At 41.6% G+C, this 25,098-nt stretch overlaps 1 protein-coding gene across 1 annotated transcript in view; it reads right to left on the minus strand.

Annotated features, from left to right (window-relative positions):
• The window catches only part of adgra2 (adhesion G protein-coupled receptor A2), a 43,209-nt gene that overhangs the window by 4,470 nt on the left and 13,641 nt on the right, over nucleotides 1–25,098 (minus strand). Inside the window, exons 2-13 of the mRNA XM_088431433.1 lie at nucleotides 15,593–15,664; nucleotides 6,676–6,747; nucleotides 3,459–3,530; nucleotides 3,297–3,368; nucleotides 2,490–2,653; nucleotides 2,197–2,410; nucleotides 1,942–2,106; nucleotides 1,666–1,864; nucleotides 1,433–1,582; nucleotides 674–835; nucleotides 366–566; nucleotides 87–276 (exon numbers count right to left, since the gene is read on the minus strand). Of these exons, the coding sequence (XP_088287559.1) occupies nucleotides 87–276; nucleotides 366–566; nucleotides 674–835; nucleotides 1,433–1,582; nucleotides 1,666–1,864; nucleotides 1,942–2,106; nucleotides 2,197–2,410; nucleotides 2,490–2,653; nucleotides 3,297–3,368; nucleotides 3,459–3,530; nucleotides 6,676–6,747; nucleotides 15,593–15,664 (1,733 nt within the window). The remainder of the gene's footprint in view (nucleotides 1–86; nucleotides 277–365; nucleotides 567–673; nucleotides 836–1,432; nucleotides 1,583–1,665; nucleotides 1,865–1,941; nucleotides 2,107–2,196; nucleotides 2,411–2,489; nucleotides 2,654–3,296; nucleotides 3,369–3,458; nucleotides 3,531–6,675; nucleotides 6,748–15,592; nucleotides 15,665–25,098) is intronic.

The following is a 25,098-nucleotide window of genomic DNA, read 5'->3' on the forward strand; positions in this document are numbered from 1 at the left end:
TTCATAGTTTTACGAATTGAAGGACGATGGTAGTGAAGAATATTGAAAAGGTGAGAAATGAGGGCAATAGATTGTTGCTTCCTCACCTAGGCCCACATAGATGACGGGAGTGTTGACACTCCACCTTCGGGAGTGTCCCGCACTGTTGCTTGAATTCCCAGTCAGAGGGAAAAAGCTTCCCGTTCGGAAGGCTACAAACTGCAGCTTGCAGTCTGGAGGCGCATCAGAGGGAAACAAAGTAGCAGGGAGGGTCACAGAGGCCACAGCTACAGAGTTCTAGTGAAAGATGGCAAAACAGGCATTAGATGTTGAAATTCACACACACGCATTGGAATAAAATCACATAGATATAGCTCTGAACCCACCTTGAGGGGAAAATTGTGGAGAGATGTGTTATGGGAACCTGTGTTGCATCGAAAACGAAGTTGTTGTTCTTGAGCGAACTCTTGTATTTCCATTCCCACGGTGGCTGTCGAGAGCTCGCGGCGCTCATACGCAGTGCAGGTTATGCCGGTGAAGTGGGCTGGTCGAATTAAATGGGCTTCCATGACAATATTCCTTGAAAACTGTGCAGATCATAGACTCAGTTATTGGTTACAGTCCAAAACGGGTTCCAGTCAACAAAGCTAGAATATGGTTTTGAAAAGAAAAACATTCAGATGTGGGATCTTACCATGGAAAAGTCCTGAGCATGGCTGTGCAGCTGAGGCCAGGCCAGAGACTCCAGAGAGCCCACTATGGAGCTGCAGGCTCTCTTCTCTCTCTGGGCCAGAGCCAGGATTTGGTCATCTACCTGCATCAGGTTACTGCCCATCTCTACCAACACCCCAGGCAACTGGGGCAAATACAGAAACGGCATACGTTATATGTTATTATCAGTACTGTACTGTATACGCCTGCAATCACCGGTCGCATTTGATGACACACCCGTTGGCACACGTTAATATGCTGCTGGTGATCATCTGGCGTGACATTTATCCCATTTCACTCGTGACATATTGACACCAAATTATGCATCTTTGTCTATCTGTGCTATAACCAGTGTGGGGCATGTTACTTAGAAACTGTAATGCTCGTGTGGAAGATTAGTGGTTAAGAAGCTACTAATCACTTTGGAACAAAGCAGACAGATTCAAATGTGTTTTCTGTGGTTTGGGCATCATTTTGTCTCACTGACCAAAATTTATGGCAAGAGAATTGTCTCTAAAAAAAAAAAAAAAAAGGCAAAGATTATAAAAGTTGGTCATTTGTTTTTCACTCAACAAGGAAAAAAAAAGTCTGATTTTATATTTGAACACCCAAATACTCAAAAGCACATCCAAAAAATGTTGCAAAAATCTCATCATTTATACATTTATATTTATGACATTAAAAAAGCCATATACAGTACGTGCATTTGACATTTGTGATTTTTGTAATGACAGTCTCTAACCTCTTCCAGCTGCCTGACATATTCCATAAACTTCTCCATCATCTGTGCGACATAGAGCACATCCACTGAGTCAGTGAAGCCCGCAGCCTCCAGTGTGTATTTACGCACTTGGTGGGCTAAAGTGACGGCATTCGATGTATTGATGGGTCTCTGCAAAGTGTTTGGAAAACAACTTTTAGTTTACTGTGTTTAACATGAAAGATACATTTTGCAGATACGGCAGGATCACTGACCAAGATGAACGTATGCAGAACACGGGTGATGCCGTTTGTGTAGTGGCAGTTTGTGTAGTTGCCCTCCTGCCACTTGCCAAAGCGGTCGCATAGGCGAGAGGCCTTTTTCTGCTCCACGTCCCCCTCTATAGACAGGGATGGGTAACGCAGTTGCAGGCAGTACTGATGAGAGGTGATGCCTGCCAGAGTTCTTGGCCACCTGGAGTTTCCAAGGGAGAGCAAAGTGAAGTATGCATATTTAAACATTCAGCCACAATATGCGCAACACTAACTTACCTGAACTCGCCCCTGTTGTTCACAACTTTATCCTCCGGGCAAAAGGAGGCACTGTTCTCTAGCACCACTATTTCAACAGAGCGAGATGTGTTTCCCCTCCCGGTTGTAACCACACATTCCCACTCTCCGCTGGCCTCCACATGTACGTTGAATAGAATGAGCTCACTGGACATTAAGAATATAAAACATACGGCGGACTTTAGTGTATTTTTTCATTAAAACATGGCGTGGAAGCACCTGAGGCCGTTTCATCACCTTGTGATGAAGGTGCAGTCATGCACTACATTGCTCTCCAACTGGACGCCCTTCTCTGGGTCAGAGGTCACCAGCTGACCATTGTGATGCCAGTGCAAAGCGGTCACTTTATCCACCAGGGCGGCAGTGCAGTGGAATGGCAGCCGATCCCCTTTGAAGACCACCTGGCGCTGAGAGGGCAGCAGTGTCATGGTGTGCAGATCCAGAGGGCCGTCTAGAGGACACAACATCTGAGATTGGCCCAGATCACATCCGAAAGGGCCGGACTGCTTCTCAAGTGAGCAAATTCTCACCACAGTTCAACTGGCTTTCCCGAAGTCCTCGTAGGGGTTTACCCCTCAGGATTCTAGGATAAGCGCACAGGGTTTCATCCCCTAGTCGAGCAGAACTGCTGCGAAAGAAGCCCGGGACCCACTGCAGCCCGCAGTCGCACGACAGGTATTCTGAGTTGAAGTTCCTGATGGCAAAACTCACTGTCATCATGCGTGTTGCGGGTTGAGAGACAAGACTTCATACTGACGGCACATTCACAAAACATGCACATTAAGTTAATTACGACTTAAGCCTAGGGTGAAAATGGATAATATAATGTAATGATATGTTGTGATGTCTTCACAAAACACACTCAAATTAAATTCTTCGAAATTTGCCAGCATCTATACACATTTTTTACTCAGTTTCTAGGTATGTGACAAAATTTGTTTTTGTTGGCAACACTGATGTCATTAAAAAGAGTTTGAAAATCGGGGGAAAATTGTGTTCAAATGTTTTTCGATGTGTTAAGACTTAAGGAAAATAAATGGAGTCCTTGTTTCCAACTCCAAACGTCTCCCGACCACGATGACGATTATAACGATACATTTTGGTTTTGAATAATGTATTTGACGTAAGATGATTAAACTTTGTCTACGCGTCCTCAAATACCTCAAAATGATGCATAGTATGTCGATAAGAAAGCAAACAAGTTTTCTGGGCGAGCAAAAATGAAAATGGCGTCATGAAAAACGAGTCAATCGTCACATATTTTCTGAGAGAGTTGCAAAACCCGATCAGCAAATCGAATTAAGATGGCGACTGAATATTGACGGAAAAGGACTCACACAAGCTTGAGTGATGGTAGCTCCTGAAACACACCTGGATCCAAGGTTGATATGATGTTTCCAGATAAGTTCCTAATCAGGCACAAATTGGATAAAGAAGATCCATTGGTAGTTTTACCAGGACACCGAAAACACAAGTACATCATTTTAACTTCCTCTTACAATTTAGTGAGATTAGTCAGCCCTTGGAACATGTCTGAAGTCAGGCAGCCAATGCGGTTGTTGGATAGGTCACTGAAAGAGGGAAAAGACCAAGAACGGAATCGGGTTAGCTGTGATCCATTAGATGTATCTTAGCAACCGATGATATCATGGCTTTTTTCACGCTAGGTTTCTGTGACATCCGATTGCACCATGCCGCATTAGGAAAATGGGCAATTTTTCTACGTCTTCCTCAATCATCAGCGTTCAATTTGTACCTCTACAACGCCTGTGTGGGAATTTGGATCTAAAGAAATGGATCTGAAGTCATCACCTCACTTATCTCTACTCCGTGGCTCCACAGAAGACCAGTAAATGTTTATCGGCAAAAGCAGGGCCCCTGGCCTGAGTGTGATGTATTGCCACAGCCAGAGAGATGTGCTCTGGTGCTCCTCTGACACTACCCAGCAGAGCACTGTCCAAAGCATGTGTTTATCTCCCCCTGTTTGTTTTGAGAAGCCCCAGACCTTGCAGGGAAAACACAAGCAGGGGGAGGAGGGAGGGCAAATCACGTGGGGCAGCACAGATGATGGCAACTCCAACCGGCATTTCAACTTGTCCACCATAAGACCTTCCTTGCGCAACTTGCCGTATCAGTTGCTATGTAGATGCTAGTCCAGCTAGATTTCAACCTCTCTGTTTCAGTCTGCCGTGTACTTAGTCCTGACCCAACCAAGTTAAACTAGCAGCACCAGATGTCTTCTGGACGTTGGATTTTGGGCTAAATCTGCCCATAGAGTTTATTTAGTCCAGAAATAGTGATTGAAAACTGCTTTGTGTTGAGCCTGCCCAAGATGGTCCAAACTCAGTCCAAAAATAGTCATTGATAATAGAGTTGTGTTTAGTCCGTCCAAAGGGATCCAATTTTAGTCCAAAAATACTCGTTGAAAACTGGGTTGTTTTATCCCATCTAATGCATTTCATTATTCATTCAGAAACTGGCTATGATCAATCCGAGGTGGAACACATTTAGTCCAAATATAGTCCTTTAGAACTGTGGTGTATTTAACATTTTGAAAGTGGTTGTTCTTTAGCCTGGCTAATGAGGTCCAAAAAAAAAAGTTAAAATTTAGGTTGAGTTTAGCTCATGCAATGAGTTTACTTGAGTTCAAGTTTACTTCAAAATTTTTTGAAGATCGATCTGATTTAAAGATGAGTCAGTGATTGTCATTTTTACCAGAAAGAATTATAGGAATGAAATGTATTAATACCAATATTAATAAGAATAATTTTGAATTCAACAAATAAAGAGATTCATTATTACAGACATTTATTCAACAATGCGAAAAAGACAACTTTTCATCATTCACTTATAGCAACTAAACAGCTAAACAAATAGCTAACATATCCAATCTAACCTATCAAATTTCAAATTTGCTCACGCAGGTTTCTGCCATCCAATAATGTAAGCATTTGTCCATCCTCTGATGGGTTGGTCAGAGCAAAACATGTTTGAAATTTTAATAATCAGCATTTCTGCCCAGTCCAGGTAAAAGTTCCACAGCCTGCCGCTGTGTGCGAGTCATGATGGAATCATGCCCTCCACCCCATGATTTTGCATGTCTAATCCTAATGACATAAAAAAATAAAGTTGCATAAAGTTCGCTATGATGGTAGGCCTGTATTTTTATTACTAAGTTATATTTTATTTATTATTAAGTTATTTGAGTCATGATGGAAATCAAACATACAACAATATTGTACGGTCTATTCATCTTACGTCATTTTCCATGAACCAAATTTGGCACTCAGATGGGCACACAAACACAAATGCAGTGCTGTATTATTTTCTGCAAATTTTTTCCACCTCCCTGGCTTCTTTGGTGACTTTCGACAGTATTTAGCTCTGCCAAACCAAAAATAGACAGGTGTTGTTTTGAGAATCATCTTTTGGCTTGTTTATGGAATATTTTTATGCCTTTCTAATTTTTGACTAAGACTGGACATTTTCCCTGCCACAAAATGCATGTGAACCCTTTAAACTTTGCTAGAATTCTGCATCAGCCGGTCATAAAATGTGATCTGATTTTCATCTATCCATTGACAACAATGAAGAGGGTCTCCTTAAAGAAACATTTGTTTCCATGTTTTCATCTGAGACCAGGGATGTAGTGGCCATTGGTATATTCCCACTAGGTGTGTTGCTGGTTTTGCCGCAGATGGGGCAGGAAGGCACCTCCCCAATCCCCCATTGATGGAGGAGGTTTCACGTGAAAAGTCAATACCATGCACAAAACAAAATAACCTAAAAACCAAAAGTATGTAAACCACTCTGGTCTAGCCCATATATACTGCATTAAAGTCTTCGGCCTGTGGGGGAGAATTATTTGAAAGCTAGCGTGAAACTAGACGAGACTTGTAGTTATCGTTTCTCTTAAAAACACATTCTTACCACACACGTTCATTAGAAACAAAAGAACTTTACCCATTCCACTTTGTCAGTAGAAAATAACACAGTAAGGTGTCATGATAACACCAGTCAAATGTGACGATGGTGACCCCTCCTCGATTCCTACCAAAATACTGAATTCATTTTTATGGCGGTTGCGAAGGGCTGATGACACACAAAAAACAAATCCCATAGAGCGACGCAATAACTGCCTTACCAAACTAATGGCTTCCCGCAATCATTCCGTAGCTTTGTCACCAGCCTACATGTGGATCAAACTGATTTGTGATGAAAATGCACAAAACAACAAACAACACAGGAGTTGCCTCAGTGATAAACACTCTGCAGTCTATTTTTAAAATGAGCGTATTTAAAAAAAAAGATGCCGAGTATAAAGCTCTGACAAAATGGCAAAAGAAAGACCAAAGTCATTTGAAAGGTATGTTTTATTAGAATTTAAACTTTTATTTAAAAAAAACAAAAAACATTTTTTCTTAAGTTTGATTTTTTTTTTTAATCGTGCTTGTTTTGTCTGTGTCTGGAGTTTTGGCCCCCGATGCCAATGAGTGAGAATTTTCAACTCTCAATGCCGAATATGAACCATGCCTCACGTTTACAAGATCTCAAAATACCAATTATAAAGACCATGATTAAACATCTTCATGAACTGTCAGAGCAAACCTCTGCTATTTAAAACAACTGATGATTCCTAACCCGTAACTTGTCTTTAAACAGTTGCAAAATTCTTCTTATTGCATTTGCTGCTGTGAACAGTTACAGTGAACTTACAGTTTCCGCAGCTCCGAAAGGCCTTGGAAGGCTCCAGGCATGATGGTGCTGATCAAGTTGTGCTTGAGATCCCTGTAGAGAGAGAAAATATCCAATGATATAGAAAATATCAAATGATATAATACACACAAGAGCGATGCTGACACGTCTTCGCAGAGACCCTTGACTGGAACATTTGAATAAAAACAAGGGAATGGCGAGAAAGGTATTCTCATGGCCTAACCTGCATTGTCAAACACAACACAGCAGGATGCCGCACAGCGATAGGAAATCTTATCCAAGCAGCCACCTGTGCTTGAAGTCAAACATGCCCCTAAAAAGACCAGATAAGTCTTTTTCTGAAAAAGTTCATCCCGTGATTTTCTCAGCGACAGCATGAGTATTAATTCTTTCAGCTGCCTTTGAAGATCTAATTTCCTTCTACTCACTGCACTGATCTCTATCCGCTCCTCATTCCACATCCACACCCATGTGGTAAAGGATTTAGCAAAAGTCCCGCATCTCCAATCAAATTTGTCCCGTGTTTGATTTCACATCCATTTTTATTTTTTTTTTAAACTGCTGTGGGAATAGTGAAGTCCAAGCAGGTCAGGAGACCGATAGTTATCTGCAGGACATGGTCGGTGCGTGTTGGAATGCGCTCGTTCCTTCGACATGAAAAATGTCTATTTTCATCACACTTTCATCACAGGGATTTCCGCGCACGAGCACACAAGCATTAACACCAGGCTATACAGGATGTGGCTTTTATCTTTTTCATTTTTTATAAAGGATGCTACTGCAGTAGGCACTGGATCAGGGGATTCGCTTTCACAAATCTGTCTTTTCTCACTATTCCCTGCAGCACCTCAACGCTGTTTTGGTCCAACTGTGGTTTCAGAACACATATTCAATAAACAAAAAGCAATGGTTCACCTTGAGTGGGACTTTTCCAGAGTATAAATTCAACTTTACATAGATCCAGGTGGCTGGATTAGATCTGCAGCTATTTTGTATCTTGTGCGAAATTAGTCATCGATTGTAATGTCTTCATTTGCTGATTGAGGAATGACATCATTGACAGGGTTAGGGTTAGAGATCCGCAAAATAAATCATGACTGCAAACAATCCCGTTGACTCCGGGGATGTTTTGTACTGCCGCTGTTTGTAATCCAAATTTTCTAATCAAATTCATCTCTTATTATTTCATTCAATCTCAATGATCTGTGAAAATCCTGATTGTGTATGTAAACAGATAACATTAATGGTTCTGTGATATGCACACAAAAAATGGCCCAAATATTTGCTCCGTCTCACATATTGTATAAATTCAAGTGACATCCCATTCTTCATTAGGCTCAACAAGACGTCATCCACCCCTGCAGCTTTAACAGCATGAACTCTTCTAGGAAGGCTGTCTACAAGTGTGTTTATGGGAATTTTTTATTTTATAAGATCGTTGTCAAAAAGACTTATGAGTGTTTAACAATTCGTTTAGAGCACAACTCGAAATTGTGTCGAGTTTGAATTGTTTTTATTGAGTTTACAAAGTGAAATCTTGCGAGTGCAAGGTATTTTGAATACAGCTCTCATTTGCACGACCATGACCATGTGAGACACGGCTTCACGCGTCTTTGCATGAATCTCTGATTCGTGGATCAGATCCTTTGCACTCGTGGCTCTGAAACCTTTGGTTTTGAGTTGAAAATGCATATTAAGATGACATCACGCCAAGCTACCAAGCAAAGTCAGTCGATCTGCGAGTCATTCCAGCCGCGAATGCTTAATGCAGAAAAACTAGCTGAATTGAATGTGAACTGAATGCCAAACAGAAGCTTTCAATAGGTCATCAGGCTTCAATCTAAAGGATAATGTATGCACATTTTTGGTAGCGTTCAATGAAGCTTTTGTGGGCCATTTGTGGCCATTTAGGGCCAAATCTTGTCATTTTGGGAAGTTTCTGTAACAGCTAGTCACTTCTGCTAGCAGATACGAGCGCTTCAGTTGATTTGGAAAAACCCTTCCCTTTGACTTGCATAAGTGGAATCTTATTATGAAAGGAAAATTCATTAACTTCAAATACAAATTTTTATATTATTTCTTGTTTACTTATTTATTGTTGCGGTGATGTGGTAGTAGGTCTCTTAAAAAACATTGTGACAGATCAGTCTATAATTTATATTAATGCTTTAGATAGCACGCTACGGCCATAAGCCTGTCAGTCCAAATTCATGAAATAATTTATGAATATTTTGGACATTCACCTTGCATCACTGGTGAGCAGTCAAGTCGGATGAGGAAAATGCCAGCTCTAAACAGTTCCCATGAAGTTGGGAATCATCCAAAATCTCTTAATACGTATGTTGAATGCCAAAAGATTTTGGACAACTATGTGCTTCAATTTAAATGTTGGTAATGGCAAATTCTCGCTCCTCCTTGCAAATCTCTTCACAAGCTGCTCACAAACTCAAAGGTTGATATCGAAGTGATGAGTATCGGCGTGCCCTTTTGAGCAAACCTTGACAAAATCTTCACAGCTCAGTGCCTTGACTCTTGAGGTCTGACAACAGCTGTCACCAAGTAATGATAATATCAGACCAAATAAGACTTCAAAGCTACATGCATGCAGATGTATGTTGCTACATTGGCTTCCTACGGTTGAGACAAGGCCTCTTGTCTGAGGCTACTGTTGTGAAGAATAGTCTGTCTGCTGCTGGTTGTGAACTTGTGATGAACATCTAGGCCTAAAATGTGCTCGGAGGGTGGCAAGAGGCTAATAAGGAAGATGGGCAGGGCGACCCAGACGCGTAGAATTCCATTATGAGGAGCTCCGCGTCAGGGATGTGAGTGCTCCGCTGACATTGTTTAGGGCCCAGCCCCGGAGGGAGCTGGAAAAATGACTGAGGCCGGGGAACGGTCGCTCATTATCGCTAGACTGGAATCAGGAATTTCCTGTTCCTGTAATTTTCTTATGGAAAGCCATCGCAATCCCGAGGCAAGTTTCTTTACTGCGATTCAAGTGATCTCTCGTTGTAAACGTATGTGTGGGTTAGAAGCATGTTTTGAAAATACAAAAGCAAGCGTTAACTGCTTCCTTGTTTCCTGACAAAGGTCAGAGGAACCATTCTTGTTCTGCATGTCATTTCCTGTCTGGTTGCCGTCTTAGCGGAGGCCCTTACTCGTTTATTTTTACAGTTTCCTCTTTTTCCTTTTTTTTTCACGAGCTAGCTTTCCCCTTCAGGGTGGGGCAGGTGGTTTGGGGTATTGAACGTGGAGCAAAATTGTCCCTGTGTATAGTTCAGCCCCCACCTCCTTACTTCTTAACACACTTATTCACAATGGGGTCTCTGTACCGCACCCCCCAAACATACTCCTGCCTTTCCCCTAAAACAGGAAACCGGGATCTGCAAAGCTCTTGTTTTTCTACTAATTTCCTGCCTTTCCCTGATTATTTTCTTTATATTCTCCATTCCCGAAAGATCGAGTACCTAATCAGCTCTTGTCCATGTCCTTCTGAAAACTGATTGCTTTATAAATAGTAAAGCAGAAGACAGTGAAAAGAAAACACATTATGAAGAATTCCGTTTGGGATATACAGTAACTGTCTTCATTTTAGTGATATGTCCAAAATGACTGGAGCCCAAATTGTAATGTCAAGAGAGGCGGAGGGGTGCACAGAAGTAATAATTTTATTTTGTGCAACATTTCCTGAGCTGATTATATGTTTTATAGTCTGCAGCAACAGGAGTGCAAGGCTATGTTGCCAAGAAAAACTTTATAGGCCTCAACTTGTTGTTGACTTCATTTTTTGGCATTGGTATGGACCAAAGAAGCAGACGATTACTGCTCTAGCGCTTGTGTTGGCTTCACGGGATCAACTAGCAAACACGGTCTCTGCCATTAATGATGATTAATGATGGTAAATCGGTGATAAAATATTGAATGCACAGGGAAAACTTTCAGAACAGGAATAATGGCTTGGACTCCGATCGTACGATCGGGTACGATCAGAACTTGACCATAAAACCCATCCATCGGTCTGAAAAAATGCACCACACAAAACGTAATATATATCTATATATTAGAAATATCATATGATTATTAATTCGTATTATTATGTGTTAGAATTGTAGTTAAAACCCGCAAAATAAACAAACCATAGTGAAGCATTTTCAATCAATAAAAACCGATTAAAAAATATCAAACTGCTCTAAAAACAAATTAGAACTAGCTGAATTTATAAAAGTCTAAACTGTATAAAAGTATGAAAATAATGAAAAATTCAAAACTATCATAATCCTGAAGAAGGAACATATTGAAATTGGAAGCAAGGAGAGAGTTTCAGCAAATATACTGTCAATTTAAGGTGTGAGTCCAGAGAGAGAGCTTAAGATTTAAGAGAATTTGTAGCATATCATCCTTCCCCAGGAAGTGCGTAAAATAGATTTAGTGACATATGAAGCATTCAATTTAGTAATTGGCTTATGGGGTGACTTGCTATGTGTTTCAATAAAGCCCCAGAGCCATGACGGAGCTCAACTTGTAACACAAACACCCCACTCCTTCAGTTTATCTGCAAGACACATCTGGAGTCTATCAAGTCCAGCAGCACCCCCCTTTCGGTTTCCTCTCTCCGGCACGCTTAACCCTTTCCTCGCCCGCTCCACGCCTGCATCATAAGAGCTAGGTTACCCAAGCAGGATGGTGAAGGGAAAAGTGTTGACGTAAATGCGTAGTTTTCAACGTGCGGCATCCACAGTCCCTTTTGAGTAGCGGTCCAGTGCCGACTTTGACCGGGCTGGGCGAAGGGGCTCTGTTCTCTGTTTTTGTGCTACCCACCTCTTCTTTGTTACAACTCACGAGCGTCATTCGCTTAGCCTTTGTGGAAATCTCTCGCTGAGGAAAACAACCTCACATTTACTCAAGACAAATTGCAGGGCCGTGCGTTCCCGCTCTCCCTCCTTCGCTCGCTCTCTCCGGCCACCATACCATGTATAGCCATCATGGCTACCCCTCCCTTGTGTCGGTGAGCCTGTTTAAATTGGACTACTTCCTAACCGCTAAATGCTCAAGAGTCGCCTGTCTCCCATTTAGCAAAAGGCACAAAGTGTGCTCACTTTTATCAATAATAAACATAATGTGACAATGCCGCCTTGAGTATATAACATGGATGCGGACCAAACCCATCCAACAAGCAAGCTAAATGTTGCATGATGTTTTTTCATCCGTGAGGCCCGTTTTAAATTGAGGTGTCTGTGATGTTGCCGAGCTCCTGAGTCACCACGCTCGTTGCTGCCGTTCAAACCGGTCCGCTGCAGCGTCCTGCTGCTCCCTCATCCATCATTGTGGCTGCCCTCTGCTCTCATTCCCTGCTCCCTCTTGCCTCCACGCATAAGGGTGAGCAGACGCAGTAATGAGGGCCCCTTGCGCCCAGCCTGCCTGTCCTGCGTGTCCCATGGTGCAGTGGGGGCCTGGTTGGACACGAGCCAGGCAGCCTCGGCCCACATTTCCTCATTATTCTCATTACCTCGCCTCAAATCAGCGCAGGACAGGCCGCTGGGATCTGTCCACAACTCATAAAGGTCCCAGCTTGTTAGTGGGTCTGCCTGCATCAGCACCCATCTGAGAGGGTGTCCGCAGGGGTGGAGGTATGTGTCTGTGTGTGGAGGCCTGATTACCAGCATTGTATCTGAAAGTGAACTTTAGATCGATTCATCGAAGGGCCTCTCATCAATGCCATTAAAATAGATGAGCGTATCCTCAATCTATTTCCCCTTTCTGTGCATTGAGGTCACTATGGAACCGTTCTCCCTTAATCCAAAAATGCTTCCGTCATACTGAAAGAACCAAAAAGCGGCCTCCTAACTAAAAAGCACAAAGACAAACAAACACTAATACCAGGCTCCATGACTTTGTGAATGTCTCCACGGAATTTTTCGTTCCATCATCAAAAATGGGCTTGACCCCATAATCACGCATCATTTTCCACAAGCCAAGAAAAAACACACAGGCAAGCAAACAAAGACAAATACGGTCTTTGGCGATTTTCACAGTTCACCTACAGTCTGTTTGTTTGTGCACGTGAGTAACTATACTACATATAGCATACTCTGCCACAGAAGCCAGGTATGATTCAACCTCCAAACTGGAAAAGAAATGAGGCCTTCTGAGATCCAAACGTAGCTGTTGGATGCCACGGCTATTTAAAAGAGCTACAAAAACACAGTTCGAAAGCAAAAACAAACCAGGCTAAATTGCTCCACTGCACTTGGGTGGTTTGGCTGGTTATGAAGGCAATCGTGGCTTTGAGGAGGTTTGCCCCAATGAAAGGGCTAACTGTGTAGATTTCTGCAAAGTCTGGGCGAGGGTGGCTGAGCTATTCATTTATTCCTCCTGTTAGCGGCAGCAGATCAGATTGCGTTCACAATGAATGCGTCTGGTGTGAGTGTTGTCTTTACCAGAGCTTTTTCAAATGCCCTAAGAACTGAGGGTGCCCTTACAATGAAGGACGTTCAGAGTACACACAGCATCCAGCAAGGGGCAGCAGTAGCTCATCTGTACGGGTATGGGCTTTCAAACCGCAACATGTCACTTCAAGTTCTGTCTGACTACTGCTGAAGTGCTCTTGAGCAAAAATTGACACTCTCGCGTCACACCCTGACTTTCTTTGTCTGGAATGTTATCTGGTTCTCTGCGAGGTGTGCAGCTGAGATTAAATTAAAGTTCCATTTCAGGGATTATACTCTGTAAAGTATACCTAAAAATGTTATTTTTGAAACATTAAAGGTGTGTATATATGCTGCCCGTGATTAGGGAAAGGGATTCGTGTTTTCTCAGCCCAAGTGGGTTGCCCTTTGAATATCGTACTGACCACAGAATATGTTCTCGACTGTTCCAAATGACAAACAAATAGAGATGACATACTGGACGCAATGAAACGACCAGGGCACTGAAGGCGGGTTCATTTGGCCAATTGAAACTACAGGGAGGAAAACGTATCACGGCTCCATCTCCCCACAAATCTCTGCAACGGTGAATTTCAACGTCAAGTTTTACCATCAGACAGCGATTTTTCCCATGCGCTCCAGTGCAATGATGAGCGGTGCAGCGCAATTAAAGATTGAGTGAGCGGACCTCCACTGCTGTGTGTCAAAGAGCCAACGGAGGAGTGAAATGAGGCCTGCATGATTTACATTATACGTGGACTACTTACAACGGACACCCACAACTCCTTATGCGAAACCCTCATACGTGTTGTCAAGCTCTTCCAGTCTCCAAGAAAAGCTCCACCCTAGCCTCCTGCTGGTTTTACCAACGGTGCTCATACGAGGCTGGCCCGAGCGCGGGGCTCGGATTTCCCGACCCAACGACCCTTCAGCCTTACGGGGAGCCTCGTTCGCACGTAGAAAAACAAACACGTCTAGCTCGTTTTACATCCGAAATGTTTCTTTGCCATGTTCACCATCTCATTTGTTCAGTCTTTGGCAGCGTCTTTTCAACTGTAGCACAAAATAATTGTCTGACAACTTGGACTTGGACAAGAGAAGACAAATCTGGAAAATGCTTTTGTTTTCCACTGGCATGAAGTCCAATAAACGTGTAGAAAGGACAATGAAAATGACAGGAGCAAATGACCTCTTTTCTAAAATTTGTGAGGTTTGCTCATGTTCATGGGGGGTAGATTTGAATGGCATGTGGAACTAATATTCCTTTATCATGTGTTTGCGAAACAGCAGTATTCCGACTGAGAGAGTGTGCCCGTTGTCAGCTACCAGGGTGCTTTAAAGCTTTACTGGCATCTTCAGTCCTTTGAGTCCTTTCGGGAAAAAAACTGAAGAAGAGTCAACTACAGGGAGCCAGACGTTCCACGATGTTACTCGTAAACGTTAGCTACACCTGACGAATATGATCCTCAACGAGACCTGTACAACGATAACAATGCTCACTTTGGATTGACATTGATTGAGATCTCAGGTCCGTGAGCCACAAATGGCGAACTGAGTGTTTAGGTTGTTTTTTAATATTTTTTTTCCTAAAACACTTTTTTTTTGAAAATTGAAATTCAATTTTCATAATGGAGACAGCTTCATTTTCATTATAACCTATTGGGAAAGTAATGAAAATCAAAGATAATATGAAAAGATGATGATGAAAATCATTTGTAAATGTATTAATATAGTGCATTAAATAAGTGTTTGTTGGTAATATTTGGAATTTTCTAGAATTTCTTTATTTTGAACTTATCTCTGTCTATGTTTTACATTGATGTCACGTGCTGCATTACACTGATAGCTGTTTACAATTATCCATTGCTGTATAAATAAAGTCCTGTGCTTTGCGATTATCTGGCAATCAGTTGTACTCTGCCTCTCGCCCAAAGTCAGATGGGATAGGTTAGACGTTAGAGCACACACATGATCCTAATGAGAATAAATGCTATCAAAAAGGTATGGCTGTACTATAAGAGGCGATTGCGCAACAACGTAAACAAAAGCGTCACACCTTGATTCACTAGAAATGAGTCAGGAGGGTCAGTACACTCACAGCTCAGACAAGCTGATAAAATCTGTGTACTCTTCATTTCACTCGCTTGCCACCAGGCTAACAGCTCATCGAAAGACCTAATGGCGAAACTAACGATGGCTAAAGAAAGCGAAACAGACAGCCTCCCGTGACGACAGATTCACCGACTGAGGTGCAACTATGAGATTTTATCAGTGGAACGAATGCATATCCAGCCAGAGGAGAGGATCATCCTCCTTGCTGGACGCAAGCCCACTGAATGAAAGCGCACAAGAGCAGCTCAGTTCTCATCATATCCTGCCTGATTTGCTCCCCACAGGGCCCCAAAGTGAAAATGCAGTTCACACATATGGTGAACTACACACGCAATGCACATGCCAGGCTGATTATTGATCAAGATTGATGAGCTACTCACAGCTTCTCCAGGGCGTTAAGTCCAAAGAAGGAGCCATTGTTCAGGACCCTGATTTTGTTGTGGCTCAGTATTCTGCAAAAAAAAAAACACACACACACACACACACACACACACACAAATGAAATGTGAAAACTATTGCTTCGAGGATACATTGACATACATTTGTTTTGTTTTTTTAAGGGGGAAGTCAAGTTTCGTCAAGTCGCACGCAACTTGGACCAGAGCCAACGGATTATATACTTGATGCTACAGTTACATGTGATGCTACGCCGGCTAGACAGTAAATGAGACGGTTCCAATTAAAGGTCGAATAGAACATCAAGATTTGTAGGAAATTCATCGTTTTGCATGCGTTTGTACATCAAAAGGAAGTGTGTCCGAATCAAGCGCATGGCGACACGGCTGTGTTCATTAGGCATATTCCCTCCCTCGCCGTTAAATTGTAGCCTTATCGCTGTACAGACACACTGGAAGTGAGGCTGAGATAAGTGACAAGGGATCATGGGAAATGGACACTCTGTCAAGAAGGCTCTTCACTCGTCACAATGTGACAGTGAAGTCCAAGTGGCAGGCGTTGTGATTGCTGTCACGCTCCTAAAGTGAGTCCTGAAGGGAGGAAATGTGGAGGGCTCCATAAACAGGATGTTTGCTTTAGCTTTATTAAGGTAGGCAAAAAAATGACAACATTCTGTGCTGTTTTTTTTTCAAATCTTTCTTGATGTACCAGGGCAAGTCTAGTTTATCATGTTTGGAAATGTCGATTTTTGATCGCGTGTGCGTCTCTAGCCAAAGACAGAAGCCGCTTTCATTGGCCGGAAAGTAAGTCGCCTGTGTTTATGCCCACAGTGGGGCAAATTTCTAACCGTGCCTGCAAAAATACTGATAGAAAATAAACAAATTCTACCCATACGCACAGTTGGACTGCACTTTGTGCTTGACTAGCAATAGGCACAAAAATTTAATCCTGCCTAGGGTGAAAAGTGCCAATTTCTAATAGATGTTTTGGTGGAGGAAGAGGAACTCAATGAACAAGAACCAGTTACAAACTGATGAAAATTCAGCTAAGATTATGAAGAGAGCAGCTTACTGTCCTCGCTTTGCATGTGTGAGTCATGCTGGAACTTGGGCTATGCAGCACACTCACAGAGTGGGTAGCACTCACACCTCAAAGTTGTAAGGGTCAGAGTTCAAATCTCAGCTCCAGTCTTCCCGTTGGCATGTTTTTCCCATACGTGCACTGATTTCTCAAGGCTTCTCACTACTTAACAGGGATAGGGTATCTTATGTTGCTTGTTATATGTCATAATGAAACAAACAAATAATAAAAATGTGCAAATTCACTGTAGACTCCACATGGTCTATAGGCATGGATGTGTATGCGTGTCTACATGTGCCCTGTGACAATCCTGGCACAGTCCTGAAGTTGATACTGTACTTGCAATAGATAATGGGTGGGTGTATCAAACTGTTGGCTCTGCCCCTGAGTTAGATACAAGACAAAGACTTTTTCACTTTTATTTATGCTTTTTGAGTCATGATAGAACCAATTCTGTCACACCAGATTTTGATTTAAATCTTACACACTGTCCCTTTAATATTTCTTTCCAATTTTATTGTTCAATATTGGCAGGTTTGTGCTTGACTGAGAACGGATACAAACAACAAAAACTTCATGCAGCCACAAAGGAATGTGTTTTCTCTTTTTGAAGTCACATTGAGGAACATTTGTTAAGCCTATCCCCCACCACAGAACTAAACACAATATGGTAAACCTCAATAAACCACATATTATATTCACTTGTGTTCACACTTGGTGCTCCGTTGTGGACCAAAATACAAAAAAAAAACCAACAACAAAAAAAAATAGGCGTGTACTTTGTTCTAGTTAGAGATTGAAGGTACGACCTGGCTGGACCGGCTCTGAGACGTACTGTTGGACGTAACGTCACATAAAGTCAACTAACCCTAACAACAATGCCGTCAACTAGATAAATTCGGTGTCTTTTACACTTGCCATCGCAGAAACTTTGGCTTGCTATGATTTGCTGCGACTAACACAAATGTCCCTTTTCTTTTCTTTTTCTTTTTTTGCCAACAGTTCAACCTTTACATTCTGCATACTGGAGTTGCACACAAGCTTGTTGACAGTATTTTGAGTTCACAGCCGCAGGAGGCCAACACTAGCGGCGTCCTTAACACACCTTTCGGGTTTCACAAGATTTTCCTCCATACCATGTGGCAATTAATGGGGTGTTTGCGACTTTAAATGTGCCTTAATCGAGGCAGTCAAAGCATGGGTGCACCTTTAAAAAGAGGCCTGGCTGTGAACATTCTGTGAAACCCCCCACCAGCCCCACTTGTTTCCTGCCACATCAATAAAAACACTGCCTTTAGCTCCACGCCTTCCAAGACATTTAATGACCTGATTAAATCATTCAGCAAGGGTTTACTGGAATAAAATGGCCAACACTCACTTGTTCCCTTCCACAAATACTCTTTCAGGAAGAAAAGAAAGGCAACGTGTAAGAAACATCATTTTTGCCTGTAAACATCTCTGGCAATTATCTGCGGTCTCCACTACTGATAACAGTACGGCTGTAGGTTTGGTTCAAGGTGTGCTTCGGTTCATGTTTGCCATTCACTTCCAGCAATGCATTTTGCTGCTTTAAGGCATGCAAGATTGAGCAACTTTCATGATATTTTGCAACAGTGTCAATAACCTGCACTCTGGGGGCATTCAGGGAACTGAGCACGAACATGTGTTCCTATGCATTAGTCCGGACCGTATGCATGAAATGTTCATGTTACATGGTTATACAATTTGGAGTTTGGTTGTCTTCATGTTCAATTCAAAATGTTAACTGGGGGCTGTCATTGGCTGTTGACTAGGCTCAAGCTAGGAGGATGCTTGTGGATGTTGATTGTGGTATATCCTTATATTTACCCTGGTAAGCCGCCGCTTGGCTTACTTTATAGCTACACTTTTCAATTTCAACATTTAACTGGAAGGTTGTCAACATGCTAAATATTAATGCTAACATATAGAAATTAGTACAAGTTCTTAGTGTTCCACATTGCGGCCAGTTGCAACATGTCATTCACACACATAAGACAGAAGAGTGACTTTGTGAATTTTATTGATCAGGGTACGCAGCACAGGTGCAACTGTGAGCCATGACACAGCGGATAGGCTGTCCTCATTCCATCTCAGAGTCCTATCGAAATGAGAAACTGACTGAATAACGTTTTAGTGCTGAATGACGCATGTCAAGCCCAAATTCAAACCTCTGACTCCCAACACATAAGGTCTCTGACTTGACTTTGGGCACACTATCATTGCTCTAACAGAAAGCAGTCCCGAGATGAAAGCTATAGACATCCGGAACCGGCGGAATAATTCAAAACAGATAGAAGAGGAGAAAGTCCCATCTGGTGAAGCAACACACCATTTAATACAAAGCAGACAGTTAAAATACAGATTATTCTTCTTTGACTCAGCTTATTGTGAAAAAAAAAAAAAAAAAACCATTAGTCAGAAGTCTGACCATATGTCTGGCTCAATACAAACGCCTTACCTTTTGTAGCACTTATCATCTACAAGAAAGTATGTATCAACTGTCCGATGAATTATACCAATATATTAGAGATGATTGTTCAAACCTTGAAATTATCAACGTCTTAATTTTTGGACAACCCTTGATTGAAAGCTATAACTCTAAAAATGCAAAGAGACTAAACAGACTATGTGAGGGAGGGAGTCCTTTTAATGTTTTTTAACCAAAGGCAAATATTTCTTGTTAAAAATGGACAGAAAGTATCAAAGTAATTTTTTGTTGCTTCTTTTCATTCAAATGTGGCTTTTTTACGCAAACATGTTTGCTTTTAAGTAAGATTTTTTTAAAAATCTAAATCGAGAAATATTTGTTAAGAATCAAATGATTGTGTAAATCTCAAAACTGGTGCAAAATACCGGTACAAATATTGCTGATATTCAATTTACGTTTGACCTCAAGTTCTTTGTCATGGCTGACACCATGTCTGATGTTCATGCCGATGCACTCACACTCACACACACAAACACATTGTAATCCTCCCTCAGCATGTCCATTTTGGTGTCTGTCATTATTATTGATTGTTTTTAAGTTGGACTTTCCATCTACAACAATTCACTCTTTTCATTCTATTAAACACTAGAAGGTCATTAAGGCATGGGCGGTTTTATTTTATTTTAGTTCAGATTTTTACAGGCTTGTGGTATAATATAGGATTTATGGTCATTCTTAGTGGTTCTGATGGATGTACGCTATTTGACTGTGCGTCGCGGGCATGTGGAACTCAAATTTATTCGAGTCCAGTAAAGACCATTAAATCTATTTTATATCTGACATTCACAAATAAGCAGAGACCACAGAAATGAGTTATGTGAAACTCTCCAAAGACAACAAAAGTCACAGATTTCCCCAAATTTCCAGCGCTTCCAGACTTTGCGTCCTTGCACATGTGTGTGATGTTTCGCTACATTGAGGACATTGTTCTCTTACAGACAATAAAGAGAGCGCTAACTCTGAGAAAGAGAGCGGCCGACCTCTATAAACAGACAGAAATAGGCTGCATTCCCATTAGGCTAAACAGGAAACCCAGCCAATTAGCTGTTTATTCAGAAGCCTACTTCCAGGGTCAGGCCTAGGAGAGAGAGCACTTCCCGGACGGCCATCGGGCAGACGAAGCGAAGCAGTGTGTGCAGGCAGGTGGTCGCCGACACACACACACGCACAGGGCCAAACAAGGTAAACAAAGCTATGTAAGAAATGTCCTTAAAAGTTCTGTCCTGTGGTGAGTCATCTGAGGCTCTAGCAGACGGAGTAAATTAATCCAATTGGCTATACGACACATGGCAGAGAGATGCTCTAACGCAGTCCAGACCGCGTCGATGCTGTATTTAGCATCCTTTATTCACTTAAATCGTGAGGCCCTGCATGCTAATTGAGTCGATGTCATCTAAGTGAAGAGTGAGGCTTCGTCTCGGTCCCAAGAGTCTCATTCGTGGGCTTCTTCTAATCCATTTATACATAATGCGCACGAGATCAAAACACTGGAACCCCAGAGCCACTAGAGCCTGTTTTGCACATGTCATGGCTGAATTGGTGAACAACATCAGTCACATTATTTCAGCCTGCCACCAATGCATATTTTCTGTGTCTCTACCAGTCGAAATTGAAAAATAATTCAATAAGATCAAGGTTCTACAGTATTTAACCCTTGTGCATACACGGTACCAGTGTGGGACCATTTCGACGCTTTATTTGTCATATCAAAGTAGAAAGCATTGAAAAAAACAGTAGGGAGTTGAAATGTTACACTAAATATATAACCATGTTAAAGTTCAAAAAACAACAATGCTGCAAATTCTAAACTGTTGCAGCTTGGCATACTAAATAATTCTGACGCATATGTTCATTGGTACCAGGTTGGATAATTTCAACCCTTTCTTTCATTAAAAGCAGTCCACACCCTTTGTGTGCACACAGCCAGCCTGCTTCCTCGAAAAATAGTTAGCCTATTTTCTGCACTATAAGTCGCACCCGGTCATAACGCATAATAACGATTATAGGGCACATAGAATAGAAGCGACAGCGGTGGCTGGGGTTGCATTATGCATCCACTAGATAGAGCTATACAAATGGGAATGTCAACAAAGCAATCAGTTAAGTCATTCAATCTTTTCAATCGGGAATTAAGAATAAAGATGATTTGTGGAAAGTACTATCTGAAGAATGGAAAAAATACCTCTTGATTACATTAAAAGACTGTTTAGATAAATGCCAAGATGAATCAAGAATTTAAAAGAAAAAACTCCCAAACCTTAAAATATTCTAACCCTAACCCTTTTATCATTTCTAAAATTGCATTTGTTTTTACAAAAACCCAGGTTCTTTGTCTCGTCCCTTCATAAATCGCTTCAAAATTGGAGCAAATATAGCAGATCAAAAGTTCAAAGAGGGTGTAAAAATTTTAATTGTAAAAATACATTTACAACTGAAATGGAGACGTACAAATTGAAGAATGGCGATTAAGTTATTTTTTTAGGAAAACAGTTCATGCGTTGCATAGGACACACCGGATTATAAAGCACAATGTTAGCTTTTGAGAAAATTGAAGGCTTTGAGGTGTACCTCATAGTGTGGAAAATAGGGTAGTCCATGGAAGTCAGAGGTAAATTCTCCTTCAACTGTAAAGCGACAACGTAAACGATGTCCTTCACAACCACGAGAATGACATGCAGTCCAAACATCCTCCTCGGAAGACATGGGACACACTTTGTGACAGGCAAGGAGAAAACTACGACATAGTGTTTGAGTGTCTTGCCAAAAAAGGGCGGTTTAGCCATTGCTTCTCGGTTAGCTTGTTTATTACCATAAATTGCTCCATACACATGCTTTTTTTTTTTTTACATTTCAAATAAAAGATGACTGAAAAATTTAAACCCTGGATCAAACACGCACCTGTTTCGTCTGCTAGGAGAGGACATGGTAAAAGTTAGGTAGGCAAATGCGCAACGTGGAGCATTTGATGTTAAGCATCAGCAATTTCTGTCACCGATGCATAGCTGTGTGCCAGTTATGTGCAACCCTGACTATTACTCAGAAAGGAGGCAGCTAACTAACAAACATAAATATGTCACTTTAATCATTTCAAGCAAGTTAGCAGTTCAGCTGGTGCTTTACTGACCAACGTTTTATATACGGCTATATACTGTCTGGTTCATATTAAGTTTCTAAAAAATAAAAAAAATGGTAAAAATTTGCAGAGTATCGTTTGTCTAAGAGTCTACGTCAGTAAATCTGTTGTAAATCTGTGTCTCAAAGCCAGGTCCTCAGAGACAGAGTTATTCCATTGCATAGTTCACTTCCACATGTGGTCAACGCCGCGTGACCCCGGGTATGTGTATATATGTGTATACCTGTCAGTAGTGTACTCTGCAGCTCCCTTTCAATTTTTTTCCACAGCTGCTTTTGGTTGTGGGTCGTTGCGTGTATGGTGGAGTTGCAAATTGTTCTGCACAGCAGCACCAGCAGTAGCTGCAGCTCTCCAGATCACAACTTAGTGCAGAAGCGTGTCCCGACCAAACCACAACCAGAAGGTCGAAAAACCAAACAAGATGATCTCTTCCCTGCTGCCATAACAGGTTTGGTGACAGAGTTCTCCATCTTTTTAGTACTTATAATGCAATATATACAGGAAATGGTCCATCCCGGTATGCGATGTTTGTCAGGACGTGAATGAGATGCATTTGTGTCTAAAGTATGCACTCCAATTGGCCTGTGTGGCACTTAAATATTTAGACATGCTGCAATGTACTTTGTCCCAAGGTGCTCTGCAGCTGCAGGGCTCAATGAGAATAAAGTTGTTTGCAGGGAATTTATCCTTTGAAAAAAAAAGAAAAAAATGCAGGATTATCAGGTTGTGAGGGCCTGACAATGTCGCAGTGGATTACATGTATGCTTCCAATTTGCATGTTCTGAGTTAGAACCTGCTCAATCCTGTATGAATATTGGTTTGAGGAAGTGAAGGTAGTTTGAGGTAGTGAACCAGTAGCCCCTGTACCATGAGGAGGACATGCTAACCACTCTGCAACCGTGCCACCCTGATTTCATCATGTAGTCTGAGAAATATACATATGCCTTCATACAGTAATAACAAAAATGCACTCCTAATTGGGCTAGATCTAGAATTGTAGTTGAATAAAGTCTGACTCAGCTGTACCAGTTTATTTCCAATATGTAGCTTCGAACCCGTTAACTCTGTTTATGGAAATTTTCAAAAATAGACCTGTTCATTGAGCGACTACGCCTCATAATCCAGTGTGCCTCATGTTCCGTAAAATATGGTAATTGATGACTGTAAATTGCCCATAGATGTGAATGTGACTCAATGGCAGTTTGTTCAGATGTGCCCTACTGGCAACGAACGCTAACTTCTTCCCCAACATCAGCTGGGGTAGGCTCCATCCCACCACCGATGGGGATAAGCACCATCAAAATAGACGGAAAAAAACATTTAAAAAAACGACGATAAAATGAGCTATGAAAAAGTGTGCAGATAATGACACTTAAACACTGCACCCTGAGAGTTATTCCAGCAAAGACAAAGCGGCGCAGTTTCAGTCTAATAAAGAGTGGCAAAACAAGCCAGTGGGCCACTATGTAAACACCATTTAACTCCAGATTTGGTCTTTACACTGGAGGACCACACGTGAGGTGAAAGAGCAAAACCCTTGAAAGAGCCGTAAACGCAGCCCAAATTCGGAGACCATTGGGAGCCAGATAATGAGAGCTATTTTCCATGAGTCTCGTGGCTTCGTGAATTAAACTTCTTCGAATTAGCACACTGACTCCATGATGCACAACAGCGCCTGGATAAGAGAAGTTTCCAAAGATGTATAGTACGCGATTCAGGTCTGGTGAAAGCAAAACAGGCATACATGGCGTGACGTGACTGCTTTGATTTGTGTGTTAGGCTCACAACATTCTATGAATCGCTGTCCATGTTTTTACAACTCTTCTTCTCCCCCCATCTTATTTCAAGTGCGCTGCAGATCAAAAAGATACTTAGCTTTAGAAAAAGATATACATCACACACTTTGCACTCAGAGTAATGAGGACAGACATGGTGGATCAACAATACGGAGCTGCCAAACCAAAGATGGATTCAAATGCTCAGTGTTTGTTGGATAAGAAAAATCATTACCGAAAAACCTTTTGCTGAAGTTAAACATCACAAAATTTATTACCAAGTACAGCGTTGAGTTGTGAAGCACAGTAGAGGCTTTGAGGCCAAACGCTATCCATTTTTGGACGTTGATCCACATCTCTCTTTTTTTCTGATATAGCAAACTAAGAAGTACTGTGTTGTTGTTTTTTTTTGACCCACTTTTGGGTCACTGTGGCTTTTGAGCATAATGGATTACTTTTGACACCGTTTGGTTATTTTATGGGATCCAGTCAATGGATTGGAGATAGGATTGAACATTTACTTCAAAAATGCATAAGAAAAAAATTAAATATGAGGAGGTTGAATGGATTGTATTACCACAGCTCTATTGATAACTTTAAATACTAGTAGTTTCTTGGAAGGTCTAACTATTCAGTATGTGGGATTTTTAACACTTCTAGGATTAAAATCTTAACCCAATAGTCTGGGTCAATATGTGAATTCAATGCACCGGCTATAAATAACCACACAATGGCCTGATCCCTTTTGGACCCAGCGCTGGGTTTGCTATTGCACCCAATTTGGGTTACTTTTGACCTTGCAGTTTTAAGAGTCCACAATTAAAAATACATTTTTCGGATTTGCTGCCTGAAACATCACATTTGAGTATGCAGTTACGAATATTTATCGCGCCAGCCTATATAGTGAACTCAAGCGCAGCTAGCTCACGGCTAACTTATGCCAGATGCAGCTATAATGGCGCAGGAGCCATCTAAATGGAACGTGTGCCATTT

Source organism: Hippichthys cyanospilos, chromosome 1, assembly GCF_059441005.1.
Source record: "Hippichthys cyanospilos isolate Australia breed blue-spotted pipefish chromosome 1, RoL_Hcya_1.0, whole genome shotgun sequence".
Classification (NCBI taxonomy): Eukaryota; Metazoa; Chordata; class Actinopteri; order Syngnathiformes; family Syngnathidae; genus Hippichthys; species Hippichthys cyanospilos.